The sequence below is a fragment of the Myodes glareolus genome, chromosome 24 (assembly GCF_982192425.1).
Source record: "Myodes glareolus chromosome 24, mMyoGla1.1, whole genome shotgun sequence".
Classification (NCBI taxonomy): Eukaryota; Metazoa; Chordata; class Mammalia; order Rodentia; family Cricetidae; genus Myodes; species Myodes glareolus.
In genome coordinates, this window is record NC_142049.1 from 44,603,581 (window position 1) to 44,631,188 (window position 27,608).

At 40.1% G+C, this 27,608-nt stretch overlaps 1 protein-coding gene and 1 pseudogene across 7 annotated transcripts in view; both read left to right on the forward strand.

Moving 5' to 3' along the window:
• Window positions 1–27,608, forward strand: part of Gas2 (growth arrest specific 2) — a 136,856-nt gene that overhangs the window by 39,179 nt on the left and 70,069 nt on the right. For all 7 annotated transcript variants that reach the window (XM_048442510.3, XM_085682705.2, XM_048442517.3 and 4 more), the window contains one exon: window positions 4,207–4,328. In XM_048442510.3, coding sequence (XP_048298467.1) covers window positions 4,207–4,328 — 122 coding nt within the window. The remainder of the gene's footprint in view (window positions 1–4,206; window positions 4,329–27,608) is intronic.
• LOC125405823 (mitochondrial import receptor subunit TOM22 homolog pseudogene) lies at window positions 21,598–22,371 on the forward strand (annotated as a pseudogene).

Sequence of the window (27,608 nt, forward strand, 5' to 3'; positions counted from 1 at the left end):
GGGAAGGCAGGGCTGAGTCTATGGCAATGCTCTGACTGCAGAGACACCTTGTGTAGTGTTTATAATATGAGATGTGAGTCCCTTAATGCAGCAAGATGAAGAAAGCCTGATTTGTGAAGCAGAGATCATTAATTGCGTGCTAATTTTACTTAAGGAATTGTAATTTGTTCGTCACAGCCTGCTCTTCTGGGTTTGTTATGGGTTGACCCAACTGGCATGGTATTCTGCCTTTTCCTTAATCACTGCTAGTGGTATGTGTGGAATGGAAGTGATGTAGTGCACCATTCCATAAAAACGTTATAACTGACTTCTTACAATTATACAGCACACTGAAAATATATAGTTAATGACTCTTAATAGTTGGATGGAAAAATATATTACATGTAAAGGATTTTTAAAAGTAGAACTTTTTAGTCTTGCATTTTTCCTTCATTTGGGGCAGTCCATTTCAACTATAAAGTATATAACAGTCTCTGTTTTAGCCAGAAAACCCACCTTTCTAAGCTATAAAATACACAGAATTGAAAGCTGACACCTAATATATTCTTCATTGGATACAGATGTTCAGTGTAAAGTTTTTGTCAAGTGTTCATAGAGAGCAGGACAAAGGACATTTGTGAGTTCCAAAGCAAATCAAGTGAAAAGTGTGACTCTGGGCAAATTTCTGATGGCTCTTTAATGAAAACTATTTTTCTTTGCATTATTAAAAATTCTTTTCAGTTTATTATAATCATCTAAGTCACTTGAAAATATGAGACGGAATCTATAAATTGATGTGGAGTGTAACTAAATGAGAACACATCAAGTTCCCTTCAAGAGGTAGGATATCTTCTAAGCAATTTATAACAGAGTCATTCAATAAAATCACTGAAGAACTTGTAAAACTTGTTCATTTTGATATTTAAACACATCTCAATAAACTGAAAGTTTTAGACAGACTGTTTCTGGTACTTATGCATCATGCCTGTTTGCAAGATAACTTTCTGCTCATTAGAATAATATTGGGAGCATAGCATGTAATCTGCCCTGCTTGCATTATGTGTTTCAAGACTCATATGTTCATTCTGAGTTGACTGAATTCCATGTAGTTCTGAAATGAAAGCGGCCTGCGCAGGGGAACCTCTGTGGTCAACTCTTAGAGTGCTGCTGCTCTGCCACCTGCAGACGTCATTATCTTCACCAGAGGCTAAAACGTGAGCTCTCCAGCAGGGAGAGAGAAAGTGTAAGCACTAACTCCCTGTCCCTCGTATAATCCCCCATCCACATTGCATGAAAGTCATTTTAAACAGATGTGTCTGAAAATTCAAACAGTGGATACTGTCAGTCTAAATCAGTAGTTTATATATGACTCAGTTGGGCTATCTTTACGTGTCTATGGAATTGCATCACCTGCCTTTCTCATAAGAAAATAGGTCTGGATGTACCTCAATGTTTGATCAAGGTTTTTCTAGAATTTTATTTGTTAATTTGCATGCTTACTGATTGCGTTTACCCACTGCCCATCACATTAACACACAATACTTACCTCTGCAGGAGGCTTCATTTTTAAAATGTATGTATTTGTAGACAAGGTGTTGACCTTGAGCTAATCCTGCTTCCCATGCCTTCTGAGTGCTGGGATTATAACTGTGCAGCATCAAATCTTTTGTTTATAGTGCTCAGAGTAGGACCTAGGGCTTTGTATATGCCAGGCAAGCACTGTACCAACCAAGCTACATTCCAGTCCTGTAGAAACTTTTATTAAAAAAGACACACTTCAAGTGGTTTATGGCATATTGAGGGAAGACTTTATACAAAACATATTATTTGCAAAAGGAGAAAATATTTGGTATACACCCAGAATGAAAGCTATTTGTGAGAATGACTATATGGAAGAGAGTAGTGAGCCCTGGGAAATCACTTCCAAGAAACTGAGTAAGGGGAGATGGAATTCAACCAGAGAAAGAGCAAGACACTGAAGGAGGTCCATGCCAGGAAGAGTAGAAAGTCTGTGAGGGGTATGATCAATAGGACCACAGGAAGATAGAAGCATTTGATTACAAAAGCAATTGGAGGCATCAGTGGAGGTCATTGGGTTGGTATAAATTGCATAGAAATTTTTTGCAAGGTAGAGGTGGTATCAAGAATATTAGTAAATGTATCTGAGTGAAGACTGAACCAGGAAAGATGGTGTACAGCACTGAAGAGTGACTACTAACCGAGGAAACAGCCCCCATTCTCATGGCCATCGTGTTAGTCATCAGACCATGAATGATGGCATGGCCAAAGAGACATTTAAAACAACAGGATTTATAACCTTCATGCCATGGGGAATCAAGGCAGAAAAAACCACTGAAAATGAAGACCCAAGGAAAGGGGAGGGCATGGGGAAATTGAGTTGTAATAGTATGGAAAGACACAGTAGTTCTATTTACATGAGTTGGGGGATGGTGGAGCTCAAGGGTTTTGGATTCCTTGATATATGATAAAATGTTCTGAAATTATGCTGATGACAGTTTATTTCTGAATATATGCACAGTATTTGAATTATATACTTTAGAGGGGCAAATGATAAAAATATGGAATAGATCTCAGTAAAGTTATCTCAAAATGAAAGGGAAAAGGGAGAAAGAAAAGGCAGTGACCAACTGGGATCCATTCAAGTGTGGAGGTGATGGGATAGGACCAGAAGCTTCTCAGAGTGGTGGTGGCCCTGTGAGGGTCAGTGTGGAGGGGGAGGAGCAAAGCTGAGCCCTGGGATTGCCTTCTCATAGCTGTGTTCAGAGGGGAATGCTCAGTGGTTTTTAGTTTTTCGATTAAAGTTTATCTTTCACAACAATATTACCTGCTCTTAATCAAGAATGGTGCATTATTGCAGTTTAGAAATGAGACTTAGTATAGTTTGATGAGATTTAGTGGAGTTGCCAGTGATGGTTTGCTTATGTTATGTACCATTGTTATGCGTAAAAAGAACGAAAGAGTTTTTTTTGTTTGTTTGTCTGTTTTGTTTTTTTCTTTCTCGTGTGTGTGTGTGTGTGTGTGTGTGTGTGTGTGTGTGTGTGTTCACGCTCATGCCTGTATGCTGGTTGCTTCACATGGCTGTGTTTGCCTAAGCTTAAGGAGGGGTCAGAGATCCAAATTAGATATCTTCCTCATTGGTCCTCCAACTTAATTCAAATTATTTTTAGACAGGGTTTCTCACTGTACTCGGAGTTTATGGATTCAGCTAAATTAGTGCTAGCAAACCCCAGAGAACCTCTTGTCTCTGCCTCCTCAATGCCAGGTTAAAAGCCTGTACCTTAGAATTTTTTTTTTTAGCTACTCTCTACCCTCCCTCTCTGCCTGCCTGCCTGCCTGCTTTCTTTCTTTCCTTCCTTCCTTCCTTCCTTCCTTCCTTCCTTCCTTCCTTCCTTCCTTCCTTCCTTCCTTCCTTCTTTCCTTCCTTCCTTCCCGTGAGTGCTAGGGCTCTGACCTTAGGTTCTCGTGCTCGATCTCAAGAATTTTACATTTGAGCCATCTCCTCAGCTACTTTTGTTTATTTCTATTTTTATTTTTAAGATGGGGCCTCATGTATCCCAGGCTGGTCTTAAACTTCAAGTGTATCCAAGGATGATCTTGAGCTTCTGATCCTCCTGCCTCTACCTCCTGAGTGCTTTGATTATTGTTGTTTGTCACCACACATGGATTTTCTTATCTGTTTCTGGGGAGTGAACTTCTGCTTTCATGAGTGCTGAACTCTTGCAACTGAGCTGTTGTCTTTATAAATAAATATATTACAGATGTAGAACACCAGTTCTGCTTTGCTCCAAAGCAATTGAATGGACTGCCAAGGATGGTAAAGGAACTCATCAGAGAGATCCAGATGCTGAGAGGCAACATGCATTTAGTTCTAATACATTGTTTTGTTCTCTGTAAATATAGAATTCCTCAGACAGTTGGTTCTTTGTTTCACTGACTCATTTTAATTTTATCTGGTTGTTAAATGGTGTAAGTTTTGTCTAGTTAGTGTGAAATACAACTTTTTTGCAGTTAAAAATAATATAAAATATTGAGATTAAATGAAAACATAAAATGCTAAATAAACCATTCTTATAGTCAGTGTCCCTTTCAGGGACTTCTCTATAAATGAATAGAAGGAGGTTCTAATGAAATAATGCCCTTTAGTGTGAGTCCGATGCCCAGACTAGGGAAAGAATGTTTTTATAATGCTCTTTTGTGGTATTTCAGGGAAAGAGATAACAGCAGAAACCTTCATGGAGAAGTTGGATAATGGTGCCTTGCTCTGTCAGCTTGCAGCAACCGTGCAGGAGAAATTCAAAGAAAGCATGGATGCCAACAAGCCTGCCAAGGTAAAGTCCCCAGGCAGAAAGCACTGAGGGTGCCCACACAGAAGTCTCCATGCAGTAGGCACTGGTGAGAGATGGGTGCTCCTGTGTGGAGGGTCTCCGTGCAGTAGGCACTGGTGAGAGATGGGTGCTCCTGTGTGGAGGGTCCCCGTGCAGTAGGCACTGGTGAGAGATGGGTGCTCCTGTGTGGAGGGTTCCCGTGCAGTAGGCACTGGTGAGAGATGGGTCCCTGCATCTTGGGTCTCTGTGCAGACCGCACTGCTGAAAGCAGGCGTTTATTTCTGCAGTGACTTATGAATATGGTTCAGTGTGAGAAATGGGTGTGAATGAATACATCAAGGTCTGCAGTAACAACAAAGCACAGAAGCAAGCTTATAATCATTGGACATGTATCCTCTCTTTTATTTATATAAAATGTGTAATCCTTTCAGTAAGTCTAATTAAATGAAAACTTATAGAAAAGGGATGCTGTTCCAAGAGAGTGTTGTGTACAAGCAACTTCATCTGAGATACTGTCAAGAAACAGTATACATAGAATTGTGTCATTGGGCAATGGTAAAAAAAAAAAATGAGCAGAAAGGTTTACTGAAGAGGTCTTGTTTCCAAAAACAGTGTGTCAGAATACTGGTGAGCTATCTGGAACACAACTTTTGTGTTTTAATGAGTAGTATCATTGAACAAAGTAACTTTAGGCAAATTACCTTATTTTCTTATTTTTTTTTTAGTTTCTTTTTGTGTCTTAGTTCTATTCTTCTTAGCTGTTACAAGTACACTGAGAAAATACCATATTTGTTAATTTTGAGTAAACAAGATAATACTTTTCTAATGTGTAAGGAAAAGAAGAAAAAATTAAAACAATGGTGAAGACAATTTCAAGGGGGATGCAGCACACAGTTTATAAACGGTTCCTGCCTCCGTGGTGCAACAGCAGCACAGTGCGTGTGCATGTCTGCCATCAGACACTTAGTTTGATGTAATTTATTTTGATACCTATATAAATATAGTTCTATTGTTTAGGGCTTCCTTTTCAAGTTTTTATTAACAGATGCTGATTATGCCTCCTACTGGTTTCACTATGACATTTTCTTATTTTATATCACTCTTTAAACTACTGTGTACTAAACCAACCCGAGCTTCAGCTCTTTTTTTTTTTTAAATTACAGCTCTGTGATGCTGTCAGTTAATCCAGTGCCTTCCAGATTCTCTTACCATGAGTACCACCTGACTGCCATTATATTGTACCCTGCCTGAATGTGCTGTCTGCTTCCCTATAAGACCTTCCTGAACACATTCCTCAAAGGCCATCCAGGAGACCCTTGTTCTGGGCTGCATGGTGACTGGTGCATTTTCTTTTCCCATTTCTCTCTCAGTTGGAAGGTTGCAGATTCTAAACGATTTATACAGCTCCCTTGGCTAGGATGCGTATCATCAAGAACATTATAGACACACTCCCTCCAAATCTAGTTCCTGATGACCTTGACCTTGCTTTGCATGGAAAGTGCTTCATGTAATGCTTCATATTAGACAGGTATCCTCATGCTGGATCTCTACTGTAATGGAATTCACCTCCATTTAGTTTAGCATATGCTAAAAAGAGGCCAGTTTGTACAGAAATTTTAATTTAAAGCAATCAGCGAAGGGGGAAATGGCATAGACACTAGGCTTCCTTGACCGTTCTAGCTTACCGTGTGCAGGTATTGCTGATCTGCGTTTTTGTTGGGAGCAGAAAGACCAGAGCTCAAGGTCAGCATCACACAGAGAAAAATCCTACAAAGAATACTGTAGAGTTTTTTTGTTTTTGTTTGTTTTGGAAGATGGCTTTTAAAACTAGAAGGGAAGATGAACAGAGCTGTATTTATGGGACAGTGAGGTATACGACAGGCTCAGAGCATGGGCCCGGAGTTTAGAGACTTTGCCTGTGTGCCGGGTTAGCTTGAGAAAGCTTGTACTATCTGTTAACTGGCTGTGTCTAAGTCTTAGTTCTTATCTGTAATATGGAATTAGTAGTAATTGCTTATAACGTAGTAATTAACGGCTTTGGATAAATAGCATATACCTTGTGAACAATGCAGCATTTTCAAAAGATGAAAATCAAAATGGTTGCTGTCATAGTGGCCATTATTATTCATGAGCATGTTTTTATTTAAGAACTGTTTTTCAGTCCAGCAACATCCCTTCCATACATGAAGGAGAGTTATTAGACCCTTAGTGAATATTTTAGATTAACAGAAGAAACGTAGTGCTTTGTAAATATCCACAGTTAGCATGACAGCCACTGTGAACACATTTCTAGACTATCGTCTCGGTCTTCATGGTAATGCACAGACAATGAGGGGCGTGTGAAGGTCAAGAGTTTTAGAGCTCTTTCTTTGAAAACCTCTATTTCTATAGTAAAACTATTAAGCAAAAAGTAACAAAATAAAGATTTTTTTTTGCAAATTTACAAGAACTGAAGTCAGATTTTATAAAATGTGGACTTTCTTAACCCCAGTCTTTTTTAGTTAAATATAGTGCAAACATTTGACTGTGGTTGTGATAAGCTTACTTTAGTACACAAACCTAGCTTTGGTTTTTGGGGAGAAGATTAGAGTGTGGTGCTGCTTCACTTCTGCTGCTTGAGCACTCAAGCTAATTTAAGTTCATTTGGCATAATAGCTCTTGGCTGAATTTTCTTTTGTGTCTTTGGAAGAATATATGTATTTTATAGTGATTTCTTAAATCACCATAGCATGCACCCTGCCTATGAACAATGCAGCATTTTCAAAAGATGAAAATCAAACTGGTTCCTATCACAGTGGTCATTATTATTCATAGGTATGTTTTTGTCAGACTGTCTTTCTTTAATCAGACTTGTCTCCATAGTGAAGATGGATCCCTAGGGGAGCTGGGCATGCTAGTGGACGTCTTACCATCCCCGCACTTGGGAAGGGGAGGCAGGAGGATCAGAAGGTCACAGTCATCCTTACTGCATATCGAGTTCAAGGCCAGCCTGGGCTACATGAGACTATTTCTTAGAGATGGGGAGAGGTGGACCGAGAGAAAAGAAGGGGAGAGAGGAGAGAGACAGAGCTTGATTGCTTGAGATTGGACAACATTCTGTTGCTATTCCATCTAGGTCTGTATTAAATGATAAGGAATTTACTAAAGCCTGTGAGTTAGGACTACATTAAATATTTCCCAAAGGGAAAAAGACCCTTTCAGTTGTGCATATCTAACAATTTTGTTGCAGCATTGTGCCTGTTCTGTGTTTGTCTCTGTGTATGTCCTGTGTGCATGCGTGTGTTGCAGATATGTGCATGTATGAGTCTCTATATGTGTGTGAGTCTGGGTGTGTAAGTGTGTATATGTGTCCTACACAATGCATGTATTTGTAGTTAGTTATGTCTCTGTGTATGAGAGTATGTGCATCTACGTGTGTATCAGTGTTTGTATGTGTCTGGGTTTCTGTCTTGCATGTCTGTCTGTCTGTCTGTTTGTGTATGTGTTTGTATCAATCTGTGTATATTTGCATATTATGTGTGCCTATGTATGCTGTACATATATGTCTGTTTGTGTATGTTAGTGTGTGTTTGTATGTCCTGTCTATATGTGTTTTATATCTGTGTATATTTTATGTTTTTATATGCATGCATATGTGAGCATGTGTATATTGGTGCATGTATGTGTAATGTAAATGTCAATGTGTATGTGTGTATGTGTATGCATAATGTATATGTCAATGTGTGCATGTATGTATCTATGTATTTGTGTGTCTGTGCATTATGTTTATATTTGTGTGTATGTGTGTGTGATGACTATGCCATATTTCATACTGAATTTAGGAACAATGACAGTAACAAGTAACGAGCCTGTCAGCTTTTCCTCTGAATTAGTTAATGACATCATATCCATGAAGGCCTTAATGATTTCTTCTAGTAGTTTTAATTTCATCTTCTCATTTTCTAAGCATTACTTTTGCTTTTCTTTATTGATGGTTCATTTGGAATTTTATAGCTGGGCAAACATATTTTAGCAAGTGTGTGAAATCTGCTACATTCATGGTTTTCTGTATTAAGAATTATTTAATGCTCTCAATACTGAAATCAAGTTTGGATTATGATAGACAATTTATAGAAAATCTTTCAGCTGTATACTCAGAATTTTTCATGGCTGCTTTCATTTGGTGAGACACTCCACTTATGAAGAAATTGGGTTCTGTAATTCAATATGTTCAGTTTAGAACTAGCTTCTCTAGGGTGTTAAAAGTTTTGCCTTTGCTTTATAGGTGATTTCCTTACATAGTATGGTTACAACATAGATAACAGAATCATATGGTAAATGTATGAAATATCTGAGCCAAGTCTATGACAGTTTAATAAAAACTTTGGTTTAATTAGTATGTGTATCAAAGCATGACAAAATTTACTATTAATATCAGCCTGAACATCATACGATTTGAGGTTCTTGAATGATGAAAAGGCTCTAAACCCAATCTTTCTACTATCCTATATTTCAGATCCTGGTTTTGCTTGTGTATATGTGTGCAATGTCAATAGTGTGTATTAGCATGGTCACGTGTGTGGACATTCATGCTTGTCTTCTTCGATGGTTTTCTACCTTGTGTATTGACAAAACTGTGTTTCTCACTTGATTTCAGAGTTTACCTCAATTTAGCTAGTGTAGCTAGCCAGCTTGACCTGGGACATCTGACTTCCAGGATCTGGGATTACAGGTACACGATCATGCCTACCTGGATTACATTGATGCCGCTGCTCAAAGTCAGATCCTCATGCTAGTTCTGAGTTTTGCTCACTGAGCCATCTTTCAATCCCTCTAATGTTCTGCTAGGATAATACTTGTAGGAATGTAGGCCCATACTTTGTTGATTAGATTGTATGCTTTCTGACTTCAGGTCAGTGCCCAGACTTGGCATAGCCAGTAAACAGGACGATCCTTATACATCCTGGTCCAGACAGTCTTTCCTTGTGTATTTACTGAGCTCCTTCCCACCAGTCACAACTCTACTTATTTGTGCATAAATAAGACCGATTATGGGGTGTCGTCATGGAGCATGGTATTTAAAGGGTTCAGTCTCCTTTGCTCCCAACATTTTTTCCCATTTATCTCATTTATTTGAGAGTCGTTGCTTCAGACATCAGTGTTTTTCTGACTTCAGAGTATCCCAGGTGGTTAGATCAATTTGAAGCGTGTGTTAAGGGGGAGGGGTGAAGTTCTTTTACCTAATAGAAGGCTGCAGTAAGTCCAAAGCAGGAAATGAGCATTGCACATTTAATCGCTGCTCAGTGGAAAGAACATCCTGGTCAGATAAGACTTTTGTCACACCCTGCCTACACAGAGAACCTGGACTCCTAAGCTTCAGGATACCACTACCATAGGATTCTGTGCACCCACAGCTAAGTTAGCAGTAAATATGAACACTTTCTTTCTTGGTCCCTGAGCATGGTCTGCATGCTCTAACACATTCAAGTGCACAGGGCCAGACTGTAGTATCCGATACAGACTGTAGTAGCTGCTGAGAGAATGAACTCTGTGTCACTTCAGAGCCTGTGAACATGCCTTATACTTCTCTAGTAACTGTCAATAAAAGCATTCTGAAAGATCAAAAAAAAAAAAGCCACCTGTTCTTTGGTTTCCAGAACATCTTTTTGTTGGTACCATGCTTCAGCTCACTCCTGTGAGGTCTTCAACTCTGACAATATCTAGAGTCTTGTTTTGATAACTCTGACAAGAAAATATATACAGTCTTAGTTGCTAGTGTAGCTAGGTTGAAGAGAACTGACTACTATGTGTGAACCCTTAGATCTGACTGCCCCAGCAACACACACACACACACACACACACACACACACACACACACACACACACACAAATAAAACCAACCCCCAAAATAGATAAAACAACTTTAAACTTTAAAAAAATGTTTTTCAAAATATGATATACTAGGACTAAACATATTGAAAATGAACCATGATGATCTTGAAGGAATATGGGTGAAAGTATGTGTAAAACAATTATGTGGGGTAAGGCAAAGCGAAAATAATAGAGTAGAAAAGTTAGTGGTAAGTTCTAATTCCTTAAGTTTCTCTAAGTAAAAGTATCATAAGTACACTGAAGTAAATGATTTCCAATAAATTAAAACTCTCTCTTTCTGATTTCTTAATTTCTTAATTTTTGACCACAGCTCATCCAGGCAGCTGCTGGTTGGGTTGATGCTTTTCTTACCAGGAGTGTTTCCATCCCGACTGTCTTACAGAGAGATGCCGAGGTGGAACTCAGAGCCAAGGAGTCCATGGTTCTGTGCTGCAGAGAGGGATAAGAATAGTGTGCAAAGGAGTGTGGCATGTTTAACTCCCAGCTGATTGTACAAGGGCTACACCTGTGCAGATTGAGCTGAAGAAATAGCAGCTAAAGGAAAGTAGCATGACCTAGGTGTGTGTGTGTGTGTAGTGTTTACATATCATGAAGCTCTAACAGGGGGTGAAGAGACAGAAGTATGAATTGTAATGGAGGGAGGAAAGGAGAGGGAGAAAAGGGGAGGAAACAGAACATGTGACATGAAAGTAGAAGATGGGGCTGTTTTGGGAGAGGAGAGGAACCAGCTTGGTTCAGGACAGGGTCAATAAGGACTGACAATTTCAGCATAAAAATTCTTGTATACATATGGAGTTGTGAAATACTTATATAAATATTTCAATATATATATATGCCCTTAATGTTCACATTTGATATTAAGTACATATTTACCTACTTAAGCTATGTAGTATGTATAATAAGTCTCCTTACTAGAGGGAATAAGGGCAGATTAGAAAAGTATGTAAGGACTCATAAAATACCATGATAACAGGACCTGGAGAGATGACTCAGTGGTTAAGAGCACTGGTTGCCCTTCCAGAGGACCTACGTTCAGTTCCTAGCACCCACAGAGTGCCTCACAACTGCCTGTAACTCCAGTTCCAGAGGATCTGATACCTCTTCTGACCTCTAAGGGCACAGATATTTATGCAGGCAAAACCCCCATATGCATAAAATAAATAATAAATAATTCCTAAAAAATAAATAAAAAATTAGTAGATCCAAATGTGCCATATAGAGAGAGGGCGTTTCAGGGGTTCAAGGTTGCAGTATTCCATGGCAGAAACTCAGCATCCATCAGGGAACAGTTGCAAGGTGGGGATGTTTGCATGCTGTGTTTGAATTCCCATGCAGCTCTTCTCCTGCATATATTCAAGCCTCTCCTAGGGTTCCCACTGGCTCAACTACGGTGCCCTGGAATGCATGTGTTTTGTTGAACCATCTTGTTCTTATGCTTCTGTAACAAACATTGAGATGTGGAGCAGAAGTTTTATGGCATTGGGATGCTGAAATGTCTGTGGTCTTGTGTGTTACCTACCTGGAAGTAGTGTGCGGGATAGCATGAGCTCTGTTAAGCATATGCAAATAGGATTCTGGGCTTTCCATTTATAAAAATTAAGAAATGTAAATTTTACATTCTAATAGATGGAAGCCAACAGTAACAGGAAGTAACAAACAGGGCATTGGTTGATTCGTGAGTAAAAAAAATCTCGTTTTGCTATGTGATAGATGCAGGTTTCTTCCCAGCTCACATGAAGGGTAGTAGTTTGAATTTGTTATTTCCATGGGTGTGCAATGTTATTTGGTCCTTGTACCATGTAAGAACTATTTCAGGGGTCAGAGAAGGGGCCCCGCAGATAAGAGCACTGGCTGTTCTTTCCTAGGACTCTGTCCTAGCACCCATGTGATGATTCACGACTGCCTCTAATTCCAGTTCTAGGGGTCTGGTGCCCTGTTCTGGTTTTGCAGGCACCACCCAAACATGTGGCACATAGTCATTCATATAGATCAACATTCATACACATAAAATAATATAAAAAACAAGAACTTATTAATGTGTCAGGAACTTAAGAATTTTGACAGCTAATGGGAATATCTATTGCTTCTCACATTCAGAAAAATCTAGCAAAACAACCCGTGTGCACTGGAAAGTATTCTACTCACGCTGATTGCTTAGGGGAAGAGCTGTCTCTCCTGGTCCCCACAAAGTGCCTTTCTGTCCCTAAAGTACAGGGAACAGTCTGGGCCCATTAGATGAGAGCTAGAAAGAAGCTTTGGGATAGAGACCAGAGTGGTGATGGCGCCTGTTCACTGCTGGATACAGGCTCCTCAGATGGGCTCCAGCCTGGGGGCTCAGCTGGGAGATCAGATCTTCCCTTTGTTGTGGTGTGGTATGGAGCAACTTAGGGTATTGGCTTTTAATTTACACCTAAAGGCCTTTGCTTCTAAAGCACATTTAGGTTTCCAGTGGTCCAGACATTTTAGCGAGTTGATGGGCCTAATTCTGTGCTGACAGCCCTATGAGAGTCATGCACTTCCATGAATTCTCCCCCTCTGAGATTCTCCAATTGTATTAAAATTTAAGGAACTTGTCTGAGTCAAAGCTCTGCCCCATCCATACGATCCTGCAGGGTCCTCTGCTTGAGCTCTCATCCTCAGCAGGTAGTCCTTCTTCCGGAGGTTGTGGAATCCCAGTATGCGGAGGCTCACTGGAGGAAGGGCATCACTGAGAGCAGACCTCGATGTTCATAGCTTGGACTCACTTCCTATTCCCTCTCTTCCTCCCCCCTGTGGAGACATGTCATCAGCTGCCTCACTCACACACAGGGCAGACTGCCATGCTTTCCCAACCATGATGGACTTTATCTCTGCATAAACCTTGAGCCAGAGCCCACCCTCCCCTACAGTGCTCCCTGTCGGTCATGTGCTTACAGCAACAGAAAAGCAGCTAGTGTGACATTTACCGTAAAGCAGATCTTGCTGGTTCCCACCGAGTGGCTCTAACCCACACCCAAGTGACATGTGTAGTGTACTCCGACTGTCACATTACATTTTCCAGATTTTGGCGTTCTTTCTCCACTATAACAGCAACTAATGTCACCGAGTTTGTGCCAGCTTCCGCTCTGCATGACTATTAGCTAGTCTGGGGAGGGCCTGTGGGCCGTCACTGGCTGCACTTGGAAGGACGGTGCTCTGAGGGCAGCCCGTTGCTCAGTCAGTGTTCACTGTTCTGATTGTACAACCACTGCTTTTGATTTTAGACTCTCAGTCTCGGATCTCATTTGTAGATACAGAAAGACACTCGGTGGTGCTTGAGGTTCTAAGTGTGTATTGAGGGTGTGTTACTCACTTGCCAGGAATTTTTGAGTCTTGCTGTGAGATGAAATCCAATCCATTCCTAGCCACATTGCAGTGTTTTGACACCAGTGAGCTTATCTCTGGCCTAAAATGTAGGTTCTTAGATCTGTGTCTAGCTAAGATGTTTAAGGACAGGAAGCGACAATATAATGAATGCCCTCTTCTTATCTGGGTCAGGAGAGTGGCAGTAGTGAGCATGCCTCCTAGTACCTTCCTGCTCCCGGAAACTGTGTTCCATGTCTTCCTGTCTGTGTCCTGTTCTCCAGTAGAAATGTTAGGACAAGACCTAGTCCCGGATGCAGGCATGTTCAGCCTGCAGCCAGAATAACTGTGAATATGACCTCACACAAAGTCATATTTTTTTCTTGTTGATAATTGATCATAATTGATCCTGATTGCACTATAAAACAGTGAGTGAGATGGGAATGTGAGAAGGCTGTTTCTTTTTAGGGGCCCCATTAGCCATCTACCCAATCACCATTTAACAGTCAAGATAAGAGGAGTGTGAGAACACAGGCGAGAGCCGGAGAACTCCTCTGCTCAGGTCAGCCTGTGGCACTGTTGTCTACCCCCTGAGAATGTCAGCTTACTGGCTAATGGTAGCTGACCAGGGGATATGTAGCCTAGCCAGGCCCCCATTTTATCAGCCATTAGCAATTCGGAATGCTATCAGCTGTCAATATTCATAGCTGCGATCCTCTCCCAGAAAAAAAAGGGAAGAAAAGGATCGATATGGGCTGGCAACTACAACATCTGCCCTAGAAAGCTGCCAATGGATGCAGGTTTACATGAATCTACTGGGAAAGGGCAGCCTCTCAGGAGGTGACACCAGTCTTATCATGGATGGTGTTGTTGTTTGATAGTGTAAATAACTTCCAGTAAAAACATGTGGAATAGAAAATGAAGCAAATTAACACTTCTGAAAACTTAAAAATTCAAATCCATTGTAAGTTGGAAGACCGTTAAATACGTAGAAGCTCCCAAATGCATGTGCAACAGTCTTACACACAAACATAAATATGCACTTGTATGTCAAAAAGTGAATGCAGACAGACACATAGGCCAATACAAGCACATGCACTGCCCCCCCCCGAAAAACAGACACACACAAGAGGCATGTGAGCACACACATGCACACACTTCTTCTGTGTAACTTCCCAGCATTAGTAGAGTTTGCTCCTTAGCAGGAAATAAATCTACCAAATTTTTCCACAATGACATCATCTCTTCAGCCCCAGGCCCACTTCCTGCCTTAACCACATTCAGGCCCATTGGCAAGAGAATCGAGTATTTCCATGATATCTGATAGCACTAATTTTAGTCATTGCTTTCAAGGCAGGAGAATGTAGAATACGGTGTCAAGAAAAATAACTCCCCCCATATGGAAAATGAGAAATTAATTGTTTGAAAATGAGCTGTTTCTAAATGCTTTGGAGATATTCAAGGCGTTTGAACAAATCAATAGTGACTTTGCAAGTTATTTTGTAAAAAGAGGAATAGTCATGTTTTGAAAATGACAGCCTTTTGCAAGGAGCTGAAAATTAAGGAAAAGAGGTATTTCTTCATTTACAAGTGTCTGGGGATTTCTGGGTAATTTAAAATGTGAGTGCTCATGCTATTTCTGTGTGTGTGGCCCAGGGAAGTACTCTGCTGCATCCCAGAGCCGGCACGGTATTTTCAGATGAGGTAATTTACAGTGCAGAGCTTCCAGCGCTTTCCTGAGTTCTCTGGAGCTGTTGTGTGAATGCTTCCTTTGTTTCAGTCTGCAGTTTGGATGTGCATTCTATATCATGCATGAAGCTGTCTGGGATGTGTTTTGTGCTGGCATTATTTTACTGGTCATGTCTAATTTCACACCGGCACAGCCTGCCTGTCTGCTGGATATATTGAAATCATTGCCCCACATTAAAACTAAATAATAGCATGATACATTGAAGCTGGTGGGTAAGTTCAAGAAAACTGGCTCAGTCATGACTTCTAATAAAGAATGAAATCCTCCAGGTGTAGAGGAAGAAAAGAACCTTATGCTGGGGATGACTGCTGGAAGTGTGTACTCTGTGTCCCCTCGAGTGAGGGATGCCCAAGTTTTCCTTCAGATCCTTCCTGTGCCGTGCTTCTGACCGTGGCTGGAGTCCAAATTCTCTTGGGATGTTGTTTTTACATTCATGAAATAAACCCAGCACAAACAGTACAAGCCAAACCAATTTATTGAAACAGATCCTAGGAGTGGAAACCATCTTCACAACAATAAAAATAAACATGAAACACAACAGAAGCAACAAGCTTGCCTTTTAGAACCTTAATCTACAGTTTTAAAGTTGAGCAGTATGTCATATTTTCAAATGTCTGCTCCTTTGCAAACAAACCCCACATCTTCACTTGACGAGAAGGCTCATTTTTCTTTTTACACTGGTGAGTAAACTTTCGTTAGAGCTTAGTAAAGTAAAGGCAGGTTTGCTCATCTCCAACTGAGGGTCGTCCCAGTGCACACTGGGAGTGTGTCCATGACTCTGTCTGATGTGGAGTCAGACAGGGTTTACAGAATAAATGAGAACAGTTAGAGATTTATAGGATGAAATACAAATTTAGAAATTTAACTGTATCATAAGTATGCAAATATTCATATATGAACTGTGAACATATATGTGTATTGTGCGTTCATATTTATGCATATCTATATGTATATGCACATGCATGTGAATATATATGTAAATACACTTATGTGTATGTGTGTATGTATGTGTTTATATATTTAATGTGCATATATGTATGTGTATGTACATATGTGTACTTGTGAGTATATATGTGTGTATAAATGTATATGTGTATAGACATATATGTCTGTATATAAGTGTATATGTATATATGTGTCAACATAGAGACTATGCTTCTCCAATATGAAATGGAACATTCCACACTGATACGATGTCATAGGGGAAAAAGACCCCACATCTATCCTCATGACTGATTATGACCTGTCATAACCAGTCAGCAGGAGCCCTGAAGATAAAGAGTAAAATCACAACTACAAAGTGTAGTTGGATTTGTTTTTACTCTTTGGGGACCTGCCACTGAGCTCTCTAAAGAATACATGGAGACTTATTCTTACTTATGAATGCCCAACCTTAGCTTGCTTATTTTAAGCCAGCTTTTCTAAGTTAAATCAACTTGTTCCTCTTCTTGTTTGTTTTGCCTCTGGATTTTTTGCCTTTCTTTATTTTGTATATCTTTTCCCCCCTTCTTACTCTGTGGCTGGCTATGTGGCTACATTGCTGGCCCCTGGAGCTGCACCTATTCTTCTTCTGGCTAGCCATCGGCCTTTCAGCTCTTTATTAGAGCAGTCAGGTGCTTTAGACAGGCAAAGTTTTACAGGGTTTAACAAATTACAGTTTAACAGCTTTACAGAGTTAAACAAATGCAACATAAAAAATACAACACATCTTTGCCTCATTAAACAAATGCTCCACAGCATAAACAAATGTAACACATCTTAAACTAATATTCCACAGCAACAAAGACTATGTATGAGGTATGTATGAAACATGGATGTACAACCTATTATACTCAATTCCTTTCAGTATATAAAAACCTCTCATATCTGTGAATATATCCTGAAATCTAAGAAAATCTGAAACACAACAGCCCTAAGCTTTCTGGGCAATGATATCTTCATGTTTGTGTGTGCATTTGTATGTGGAAATTTGCATCTGATGTGTGCATGTGTGTGTGTGAGTACATGTGTGCCTGTGTATATGCATGCATATATGTATGCAAAGTGTGCAGGTATGGGTGTGTGCACATATGAACATGAGTGTGCTTGTGTATGAGCATTTATGCATAAGTGTGTACTTGTGTGAGTATGTATGCATGTATGAATGTATGTGTAGATTGATTAATGGTAAATTAAGACTGGGAATTAAATTGTGTGTTATTCTATATTCTCCTGGTTGCCACTTTGAAGGGAAGTCTAAGTTTACTCTCCTCACACTCGGTACCTTGTGATATGATACAATAAACAAATATTTCTCAACTGGCTATTCTGTCAGATGCAGATCTGACCATCAGGTTATTTAACACTGAAGTCAGCCCACATCACTTCGCTGATCAGAATTCTCCAGCAGAGTCCTCACTTATTAGAGGCAAGCCAAAGTCTTTACTAACACTGGGGCCCTTCATGCCCTGATCCCCACCTGCCCACTGGATCATATTCCCGTGATCTCCTCTATGTCCCCTTGCTACAGCAAGGTGGGCTTCTCCTTTAGTAAATTCATCAGAACATTTTTTCAGTGGATCTTCTGTCTTCCTAAGGTTTCACCCCTCAGGGAAATGAGACTTCCTTCTCACTCTACAGACACTGTCCCTTGGACCAGGTCTTCCTGAATGGGGAACCTGTCCTATACTACCTTTCAAAGATGCTTTGCAGCTGATAAGCATTTAAGTGTTAATTATGTACAAAAATTGATAAGTGAATTATTATCAATAATATTGATAAGTGTGATACAATCTTGTTAGAAATGACACTGACTGTGTGGAGAACGGACTGGAATGAATTGTTCAGGCCTGGTAAGAAGTAACAGCCACACTATGTTAGGTTTTGACAGCAGAACTAGAAGGTAGGTGGCTTCTGCATGACCCTGAGACCTGGTGGGCATGCAGCAATCTGGAATTGAATTGTATAGTGTGAAAATCAGAGATTAGTTCAGTGTTTTGGCCTTGGGGAAACAAATGAATAAAGATGTCTTGGTTTGCAATTGGAAAGGCGGGTGAAGTACAAGACTGGGGATAGATCATAGATTAGCATGCCCATGCAAAGTGTTCCTGGGTGCCCCAGGGATATGACCTGTGGCCTCCTCTCATATCACAAATTTGCTTACTGATGGAAGAAATGTACAAGCAAATGAGTAAAGGAGTTTTTCTGCTATTTAGTGTTGTTGTGGAGAGTGCATGAGGCAGCTTTTTGCCCATGACCTGGTAAAGCTGGCAAGCTATTGAACTTCAGAAGGTTAATCTTATGACAGTGTGCAGAAACCCAACTCACTTAACCCAGAAATGGAGGGACATTTTGTAATCTGCATTTTTCTAATGCCTGAAACACTAAAGAGTGTCAGTACTGTGAGCTGGAGTGATGACCCGGTAGTGACAAACAGAAAGCATAAAGGAATAATCAGAACTGCTAGAACTGATTTTATCTGTGTGTGTGTGTGTGTGTGTGTGTGTGTGTGTGTGCAGGGTGTGTACCCCCTCCCTCTCTCTCCCTCTCTGTGTGTGCTCCTGAGTGCAGGGTATGTACTCCCTCTTCCTTCCCCCTCCCTTCTCTCTCTCTCTCTCTCTCTCTCTCTCTCTCTCTCTCTCTGTGTGTGTGTGTGTGTGTGTGCATTTTAGCTATTTAGCTGCAGACACACCCTGTTTATGTGTCAGTATTCTGTATGCTGTATTTGGCAGGTTTTATACCAGGTGCTGGGATAAAGTTCAGAACCATTCTGAATGTAGCCCATTCCTCTCAAATCTTATGATCTGGAGGGAAAGTCAGTGGACTGCAAAAAGCTTGCAGGTGTAATGTGGATTTTTTTCCTCAACTGAAACTAAACGTGAAAAGGTTATATTTTGCATGACACTTGACCTGAGGCCAACATTTAGGTGAACAATAGGTGTGTGGGTGGCTGAGAGAAGGACTGTCAGAAAACCTGTAGTGAGGGGCAGCAAGCAGAGAATGAAGGCCTGGGAACAGACCCAGCGTGACTGTGAGAGAGATGGGAGGCAGGGTGGTAGAGAAAATCTTCTCCTAGTGGGAGGGGCCAGGCAAGCTGTGGAAACCTTTTTCTGGAAAGGTTTGCTTTTATACCATGTACACTAGGGAGTCACTGAAGATTTTAAGCATGAGAAACAATCCGATTTGCCCTTTGAAAACCTCCCTCTGATTAGAGTAGAAATAAGGGATTAATATGCAATATAACAGAAGTCAGAAGGAAGAAGCAAATTGTAAGTAATTATTGTAAACAGAAAACATTTGTTTTAAAGTTCATTTTTTCTTCTCTATATGTTAGCTTATTATGGTGATTACAGACCTAATAGTATTAATAATACTTAATCCTTATTATGTATTTTGTAAATGGCCCTGAATGTAGACATGTACATGGAAAAAAATATCATTATTGAAAAGAAGTTTTAATATGGGAATTACAATAGTACCCTTCATGCTATCTCATTTAATCCTCAATACAAATGTTGTACCCTAGTTTTAAAGATGTTAAATAGATTAAATATCTGTTCTTGGTTCCATCTAGTTGATTGATGGGCCCATGTGGTAAGCCTCCAAAATATTCTGCAGTGCATTGAAATTAGAAAATTAAGGAATACCCAGGGGCCAAACAGCCTGTGTTGAGCGTGTTTGAGAATTTACTAGCCTCACTAATATTCATTGGCTGCAGAGCACAGCCTCAGAAGAGCTGTGAACTACTGAGGATGGAATTCTGTTTTGAGTGATTTGAGATGGGTTCTGAGAAGAGACTTTTACAAAAGCTATTAGGATTACTGACTATTAACTCAGAATTTGCTACCAATATTTATAAATGGTTGCATCTTAGGGCATGCACAGTGGGAAATTAGAGATTTAATATCTTTTTAAGGGAATTTTATAGCCTATGTCTTTAATTCTGTATTTGGAAGAATGACAGTAAATAGGTGTATATTATTCATGAAAACACTTAAAAACTGCCAATTATTTGCCTGTTCATCATAATTAATGATTACTTGTTCTGTTGAGAGCCCAGGGACCTGTCTCTCAGGTATCCAGAATGTCCTTCTCTGAGTAACTGTCATGTTCCAAGTATATCTCACACATGCAGTCTCAATGATCTCCCCATGATGTATAAGTTTTCCAAAGGTAGTGAGGAAAGAAATGTCTGTTTTTTATAAGTTATTTTTAAAATGCTTTTATCTTTCAATCTGTTCTTGAGAAAAATAGTACTTTATCTTCTAAAACTTACTTGTATTTGGGATGCTTCTGAGTTTCAAATCTTAAACCTCTTTATTATTCTGCATTATGGACAGAGATTGTCAACTGGCAGCCTCATGCTCCTGTCCACATATTCAGTTGTTCAGGGGATTTTTACATTAAAATGTCTTGCATTTTCTGATGTCCCTATAAACTTAGAACCTTACTGGGGCCATAGTTCCCTGTGGGTACCGCGAGTTACAGGAATGAAAAGGACTACCCTCCTGGATACTGGGTGAGCCTCCACTTCCCAGGGTCACCCCCTCCTCCTAGCACCTCAGAGCCAGACATTCCCATCTTTTTCTTTATATATTTACCTCAGCCTCTGCAAGCCCATCAGGAGCTTGTGACCTTGGCTGTTCATCCAATTTTTATAAATACTTGCTGGGCATGAAGACCCTTTGTTTTCTTCCTGGTCAGCATTTCTAGTTCCATCATGTCGTGTCCTCATTTCCCAATGCCCAGCTTGCCCAAGTTTGTCCGGTGTTTCTCTGGAATGCACTGACTTCTGGTGCTCTTGCGGTCATTGAGCTCTGTAAGTGGCTGATCATCAGGAAGATGTTCCTCTACTGATGCTCCAACAGCCTCTGCCCAGAGCTAGGCGAGGAGCTTTAAGGACCCGGAGAGCTGAGTTTAAGCTATGGCTTGTATGTCTATGTCTGTTTTCATTCTACCAGTGCCATCTGAGTCTTGACTCTTCAGCAAGAGTGACAAGTAGAAAGAACCTTGGTCATATCTGTTTGTCCTTCATTCCTCACCAGGGAGAGTGACAGCTATCACAGAGCTGGGGTTTGGTAAGGATAAGGTGAGCTGAGTTTAGATTAAATGTCTACTGAGGTTTTTTTTTTTTTTTTTTTTTTTTTTTTTTTTTTTTTTTTTTTTTTAAGTGCTTCCTCAATGAACTGGATTTTAAGTTCAGAGTTAAACTTTCAGAGCTTTTAAACTGATCTCTTGATCCATATATAAGCAGTGGGAAGAACAGAGGGTTTTTACAGACAGCTCTTGGATTAGGAGTCCCACGTGAGTGCATGGTGTAAATACCTTGAAAGAACAGGGCATGATCCTACAGCCATGGCCGCCGTCGCTGCAACTGGCGCCGGGGAGCCTCTGTCCCCAGACGAATTGCTCCCGAAAGCCGAGGCGGAGAAGGCAGAGGAGGAGTTGGAAGAAGACGACGACGACGAGCTAGATGAGACCCTGTCGGAGAGACTCTGGGGTCTGACGGAAATGTTTCCGGAAAGGGTCCGGTCCGCCGCCGGAGCCACCTTTGATCTCTCGCTCTTCGTGGCTCAGAAGATGTACAGATTTTCCAGGGCAGTTTTGTGGATTGGGACCACCTCCTTTATGATCCTGGTTCTTCCTGTTGTCTTTGAGACAGAAAAGTTGCAAATGGAGCAACAGCAGCAGCTGCAGCAGCGGCAGATACTTTTGGGGCCTAACACAGGGCTGTCAGGAGGTATGCCAGGGGCTCTACCTCCACTTCCTGGAAAGATCTAGATTGTTACTTCAATTTGTCCTGGTGAGAGGACTTTGAAATTGAATTGTGTTTGAACTGCTGATTGTTTGGACTTTTTTTTTTTTTTTTTTTTAAACTTTGGCGCATCAGTCTATTTAAATCTGGTGGGAACTCTCTCCGTTTCTCATGGAGAGACTCCGGTTGCACCTGTGCCCTTCATAATGCTCTCACTTATTTCCTGGTCTCAGTTGATGTTAGAGTACAGCCATGTGGAAGGTTATTCCGCGTTATCCCTTTAGTAAACTTCTCCTATCGAAGTTCTCACGTGCCCCTTGTGGGGAAGAAGTAAGCACCCCTGACCATTAAAGACTTTTTCTTTAGAAGAATGGGAATGTCTGGGCCATGTATGCAATGTGAAACTGACAAAATCCATTATAGCTGCCATTAAAAAACGGTCAGCAGGAACCCCTGTATGGTGGAGAAAAGGGAGGCTGGCTGCAGCTTTAGCCAGATGGGGACTGTGGCCAGAGCAGGCGCTCATCCCTCTGCACATTTGGACCTGCGTGCTGTGTAGAAAAGAAGTCAGTGCTCACTTTTTGTATTTAAATATTAAAAGAACTCCAACTGAAAAAAAAGAAAAAGAACAGGGCATGGTGGTGCATGTCTTTAGTTCCAACACCTAGGAGACAGAGGCAGGCAGGTGTCTGTGACTTCATGACTAACCTGGTCTACATAATACACATTGTTTTGTAGCCCATTAGTGAACATGTCAGCTTATCAGTTCTATTTCTTGTACTTTCTGTTCTTTAAGCCATGTCTCCCATTCTCACCCTCCCTCCCCCAAAGCCACTAGGGTCCTGTTTTCTACTTTCTGCTTGAAGAGTTTGGCTGCTATGGATTATAAACGTTACAGATGTTTTTGGTGTAAATAAATATTCAGTGTTAAACTTACCAGGGTAGTGCCTCTGTTTCCACCGTGATTCTTCATTGACACATTTTCACCAGCAGACAAGATCACTAGAGTCCACTCTTCTGGTTGCACATTCAACATATGAATTTTGACAGTATATCACAACGGGTGTCCATCAATACAGCACCCTACAAAATAGTCTCACTGACCTTAGAATCCTAAGATTCTCCCCATCATGCCCACTGTTCCAGATTTTTTTTAAAAAAATAAGTTTCATTGGTCCACATGCATGTATCAATCTTAAGTGTATACACACGTGTCTGTATGAATGTGTGCACATATGTATGTTTGTGTACTCAAGGACAGAAGAGATCATCAGATTCCCTGGAGCTGGAGTTAGAGATGATTGGAAGCTGTCAGATGTCTTCATGATTCATCAGCAGGTACCCTGTCCAGCGTCCCAAATATTTCCATTGTCTTCCTAGTCTTGCCTGCTACAGATTGTGACGTAGCTGTGTAAGTTAGCGCGTGCTTCTCCATGGCTTATTTCTGCTAATCACTGGTTAATATTTTGTTGTCCAGCCATACGACCACTTCATTTCCTACCTCAGCTCCTGAAGCCGTTTGGTTGCTTCCTTGTTACTAATTATGAATGAGCTTCTGAAACTCCAGGGCAGGGCCTCAGCAGACAGAGGTTACTAACTCACCAATACTCTTTTAGTGCCCACTGCCTGTCTCTCTTTTAAGTGTGGAGTTTGACTCTAAATTTGATCTTAATTTCTATCACTTTATGTAATAACGGAGATTTGTTCCAAGTAACTAAAAGGGATCATGTATATATTTAACCCTAATTTTTAATATCTTATTAGTTCTTTAGCAATTTTCTTACAATGTGTTTTGATCATATTTACCCAACCCCTTCCTGTTGCTCCCCACAGATCCACCTCCCTATCCTCCAACTTTGTGGTTTTTATTTTTTTAAGCTCATAACTCTTGGATACCAGTTTGTTTTGTTCATATACTTCTTGCTGTAGGACCTTACACTGGGGTGTGATGGACCTTCTAAGCAATTATCCTCAGGATTTCATAGGATGAAAGTTGTGGCAAGCCTATGCTGTCAGAAAGCTCCATATTTTTTTGTCATTGAGTATTTTTGTGATATCACAACCTGATGGCCATAACAGAATTAACATCAACAGCCAGATCTCTATCATGTGAAATTTGTCTAGGAGAGGGAGTGAAGGTTCCATTTAGAATTCCATCTTGAAGCTTTCAGTTGCTTCTGTATTAAATTAATGTTGAAGTACAAGGTCCTATTACCAAGTTTTAAGAAAGATATAATGGCAAAATAGTTAAGTTTTCTCTTTAATTTTAATTTAATTTTTATCTTAACAAACGTATTTCATCCCTTTAAAAATGGTGGGGTTTTTTTAGGTTTATTTATTATTCATGTGTATGTGCCTGTGTAAGTTTATGTGTGCCAAATACATGCTGTGCTCAGGAAGGCCATAAGAAGGCGTTGGATTCTCTGGAACTAGAGTTCTAGGTGGCTAAGATCTGTCTGATATGGGTGCTTTGAACCAAACCTGGGTCCTCTCCAAGAGAAATAAGCGCTCCTGATCTCTAAGCTGCTACATTTATTTGTTTATTGTGTGTATGTAAGTGTGGGTGTGCATATGCTACTATACATGTGAGAATGTTAGAGAACAACCTCCCATTAGCTGGTCATGTGCGACTTGGGCATCATCACAGCTGGTGGCCAGTGTCTTTACCACCTGAACTGTCTTGCCAGCCCTCATTTCCATCCTTTCTAAAGTGACATGGTGTTTGAATTTACACACTTTGATACTCTAAATGTAAGCAAAAATTTTTTACTGAGAGAGATTACTTTTCAATAAAGTATACAGGGAATCAGAGAACAACAGGGATTCAAATGGAAACGTTATTTCCACTGTGGAAAAAGTGACTTCATTGCCTATATATTTGAACAGCACACTCCACATACCTTTTGGAAAAGAAACAATATTACTTCTTGGCTACTACCACATCATCTTCTGCTTTATATCTGAAATGTCTACTTGATGCAATTAAGAATAGGAGTCTGCCTCGAGCTTTTGTGAACAAAAAACTTTCTTAAACTGCCCGAATTAAAATTTCAGATAACAATGTAAAGGAAATTAAAGACAGCATTTTCTTAGTTCTTTTGATTGACTTTTCCTTTTACTATGTGGAACGGGTGACAGATGGTACGTAATTCTCTAACCTTTCTTGGCCCAAACTTGGGAAATACCACATGCTGAACTACACTGGGCTCAAATCAAATTTATCTATCATTGAATAGTTGAAGCTTGCGGATGTGAAGCCGGGTGATGTAGTTTGTGGACAAGCTCAGCTTCTTCATCCTGAAGATGGAGAGGCTGTGTATTAGTCAGTCACTCAACGCAAGGTGCTGTGCATTGACACTTTAGTAGAGAGAGCCATATGTAAACATAGATTGTGCCTCCGCTGTGATAGACACTGTAGACTCTGGGTTACTCCTTCTTAACCCCACCCTGTGTCAGTAGTGAAGCCAGTTCCTCCTGTGCATGAGCACTGTGGGCATTAGAGAAGCAGTGCACTACTGGACAGGATCCTGCCCACCCCCATGTACGGGCTATACATGCTAGGCCGTAGAGTAGCGACAATCATCCCTTTGAAGCTTAAGCACATTGACACTGGAACAGTTCCGTTTTTATGTTGTGTGTTCATACTTCAAATAAAATCCTTGACCTGTACCATTGAATATCTTTATTATACATGGGAAACACTCTGTTTGAAAAGGGTTAGAATGCATGGAGATATTATTTTTCTTTTGAAGGAAAGTAGACAAGTATCAAATGCATTTTATGAAACATCAGATAGAGGCTTTGCTTTTTAATCTAATCTGCTATTCAATATAATGACCATTATACTCATGTGCCTATTAGAATCAATTTATAAAAATTTAAAAATTAATTGATTCCCTTGCTACACTCACGACACTCAGAATCCTATTTAATCACCCAACCTCTTCTTCAAAGGTAATTACCCTCCAATTTGATGCATATTTTCTTGACATATTTATAATTTTTATTTCATAAATATACAATTCATAATGTTTTTATATGAAATTTAAACTATGCCTAGGTCATCTGTGTAAACCTACACAAGTCATAGTACATACATGTAAATTACTTTCTGTCTAAGAGAATGTTCTGATCACAATTATGCCTCAGTAGATATATGTTTTTTTCCTTTGAAATGATCATATGAACTCCATTGCATTTATGTACTCTGTTACCCCAGTAGCTCTCTCCTGATATATTCTTATTTCTATTTTTCCTACTTAGTCAATGTTGAATAGTGTTTATTCTTAGAACTAAATTGCTGGATTTAAAGATGCGTATTTTGATTTTATGTTTAAAATACTAATAGATGTTCATGAATAGTTTATAAAGGAAACATTACAAGGTGGTATATATGATTAGTTTTGAGACTCATGTGGAGGCATTTCTTTCAAAACTCTTGCTGATACCTGAACTAGATCAGTTAACGAGATATTACTTATTATGTAGTAAAAAGCAACAAATGGTTATAAGGTTGTGGAGTAGGGAGAAAGAACAATATACTGTGTTGGTGCTAAATGTAAGTCAGTCCAATTACTATCGAGATCAGTAAGGAAATTCCTCATAAAAATCAAATTGAACAACTAAAATCGTCCTGGATATGTGCTGGAAGGAGTCAGCATAGCACGCAGGTGGCCGTACACCCTTGCTTATTGCGTATTATCATTCGTAGCAGCTAAGCCGGGGATTCCGCATAGGTGTCCACCAAGGGCATAAAGGAGTGATTAGAGAAAATGTGGTATACGCTGCACAGTGAAGAATTAGATGTAGAGAAGAGTGGATTATATCATTTTCAGGGAAGTGGGTGGAATTGAAGATCAGTAGTATTAAGCAAAATAAGCCAGACTCAGAAAGATACATTATTACATGTGTGATGTCCAGATTTTAAAGAAGATGTGACAGTAGAAAGATGTTAAGGATGAGAAAGCAAACTTAGGGAAGAAGAATAGGAGGATGCCTGGTGTGAATATGGTCAAGTGTGTTGTTCACATATATGGAGATGTCACAGCAAAACTCAATATTTTGTATAATCAACACACAATAATGAAAAGCAAAAAGTTATTGCCATATAGGCAGCCTCATATATAATACATGTTATATATGTCCATATAATTTATATGACAGTGGTGCCTAAGAATAGGCACGCTTGTATGTTCATGTAAAAATGTCAGTGGTGTGATTCTGTGTCAGCTTTAATCTGCATTGGAAAGATGTGTCTCTCAGATAGCAGACCCTGCCAGGCTACAGCAACAGACATTTTTTGTTTGTTTTTGTTTTTGTTTTCTCAAGACAGGGTTTCTCTATAGCTTTGGAGCCTATCTTGGAACTAGCTCTAGTAGACTAGTCTGGCCTCGAACTCACAGAGATCCTCCTGCCTCTGCCTCCCGACTGCTGGGATTAAAGGCGTGCGCCATGCAACAGACATTTTTATTACATAGCCATGGAGCCTCTTGATGTGAAGAACTGTGTGAACTTCACTAACTCCATCAGGCCACTGTTTCATGTTGTTACACTGTCCTGTAAATGAACTAAGCAATCCATGCATATTGCTTATACTGAGAGTAGAGGC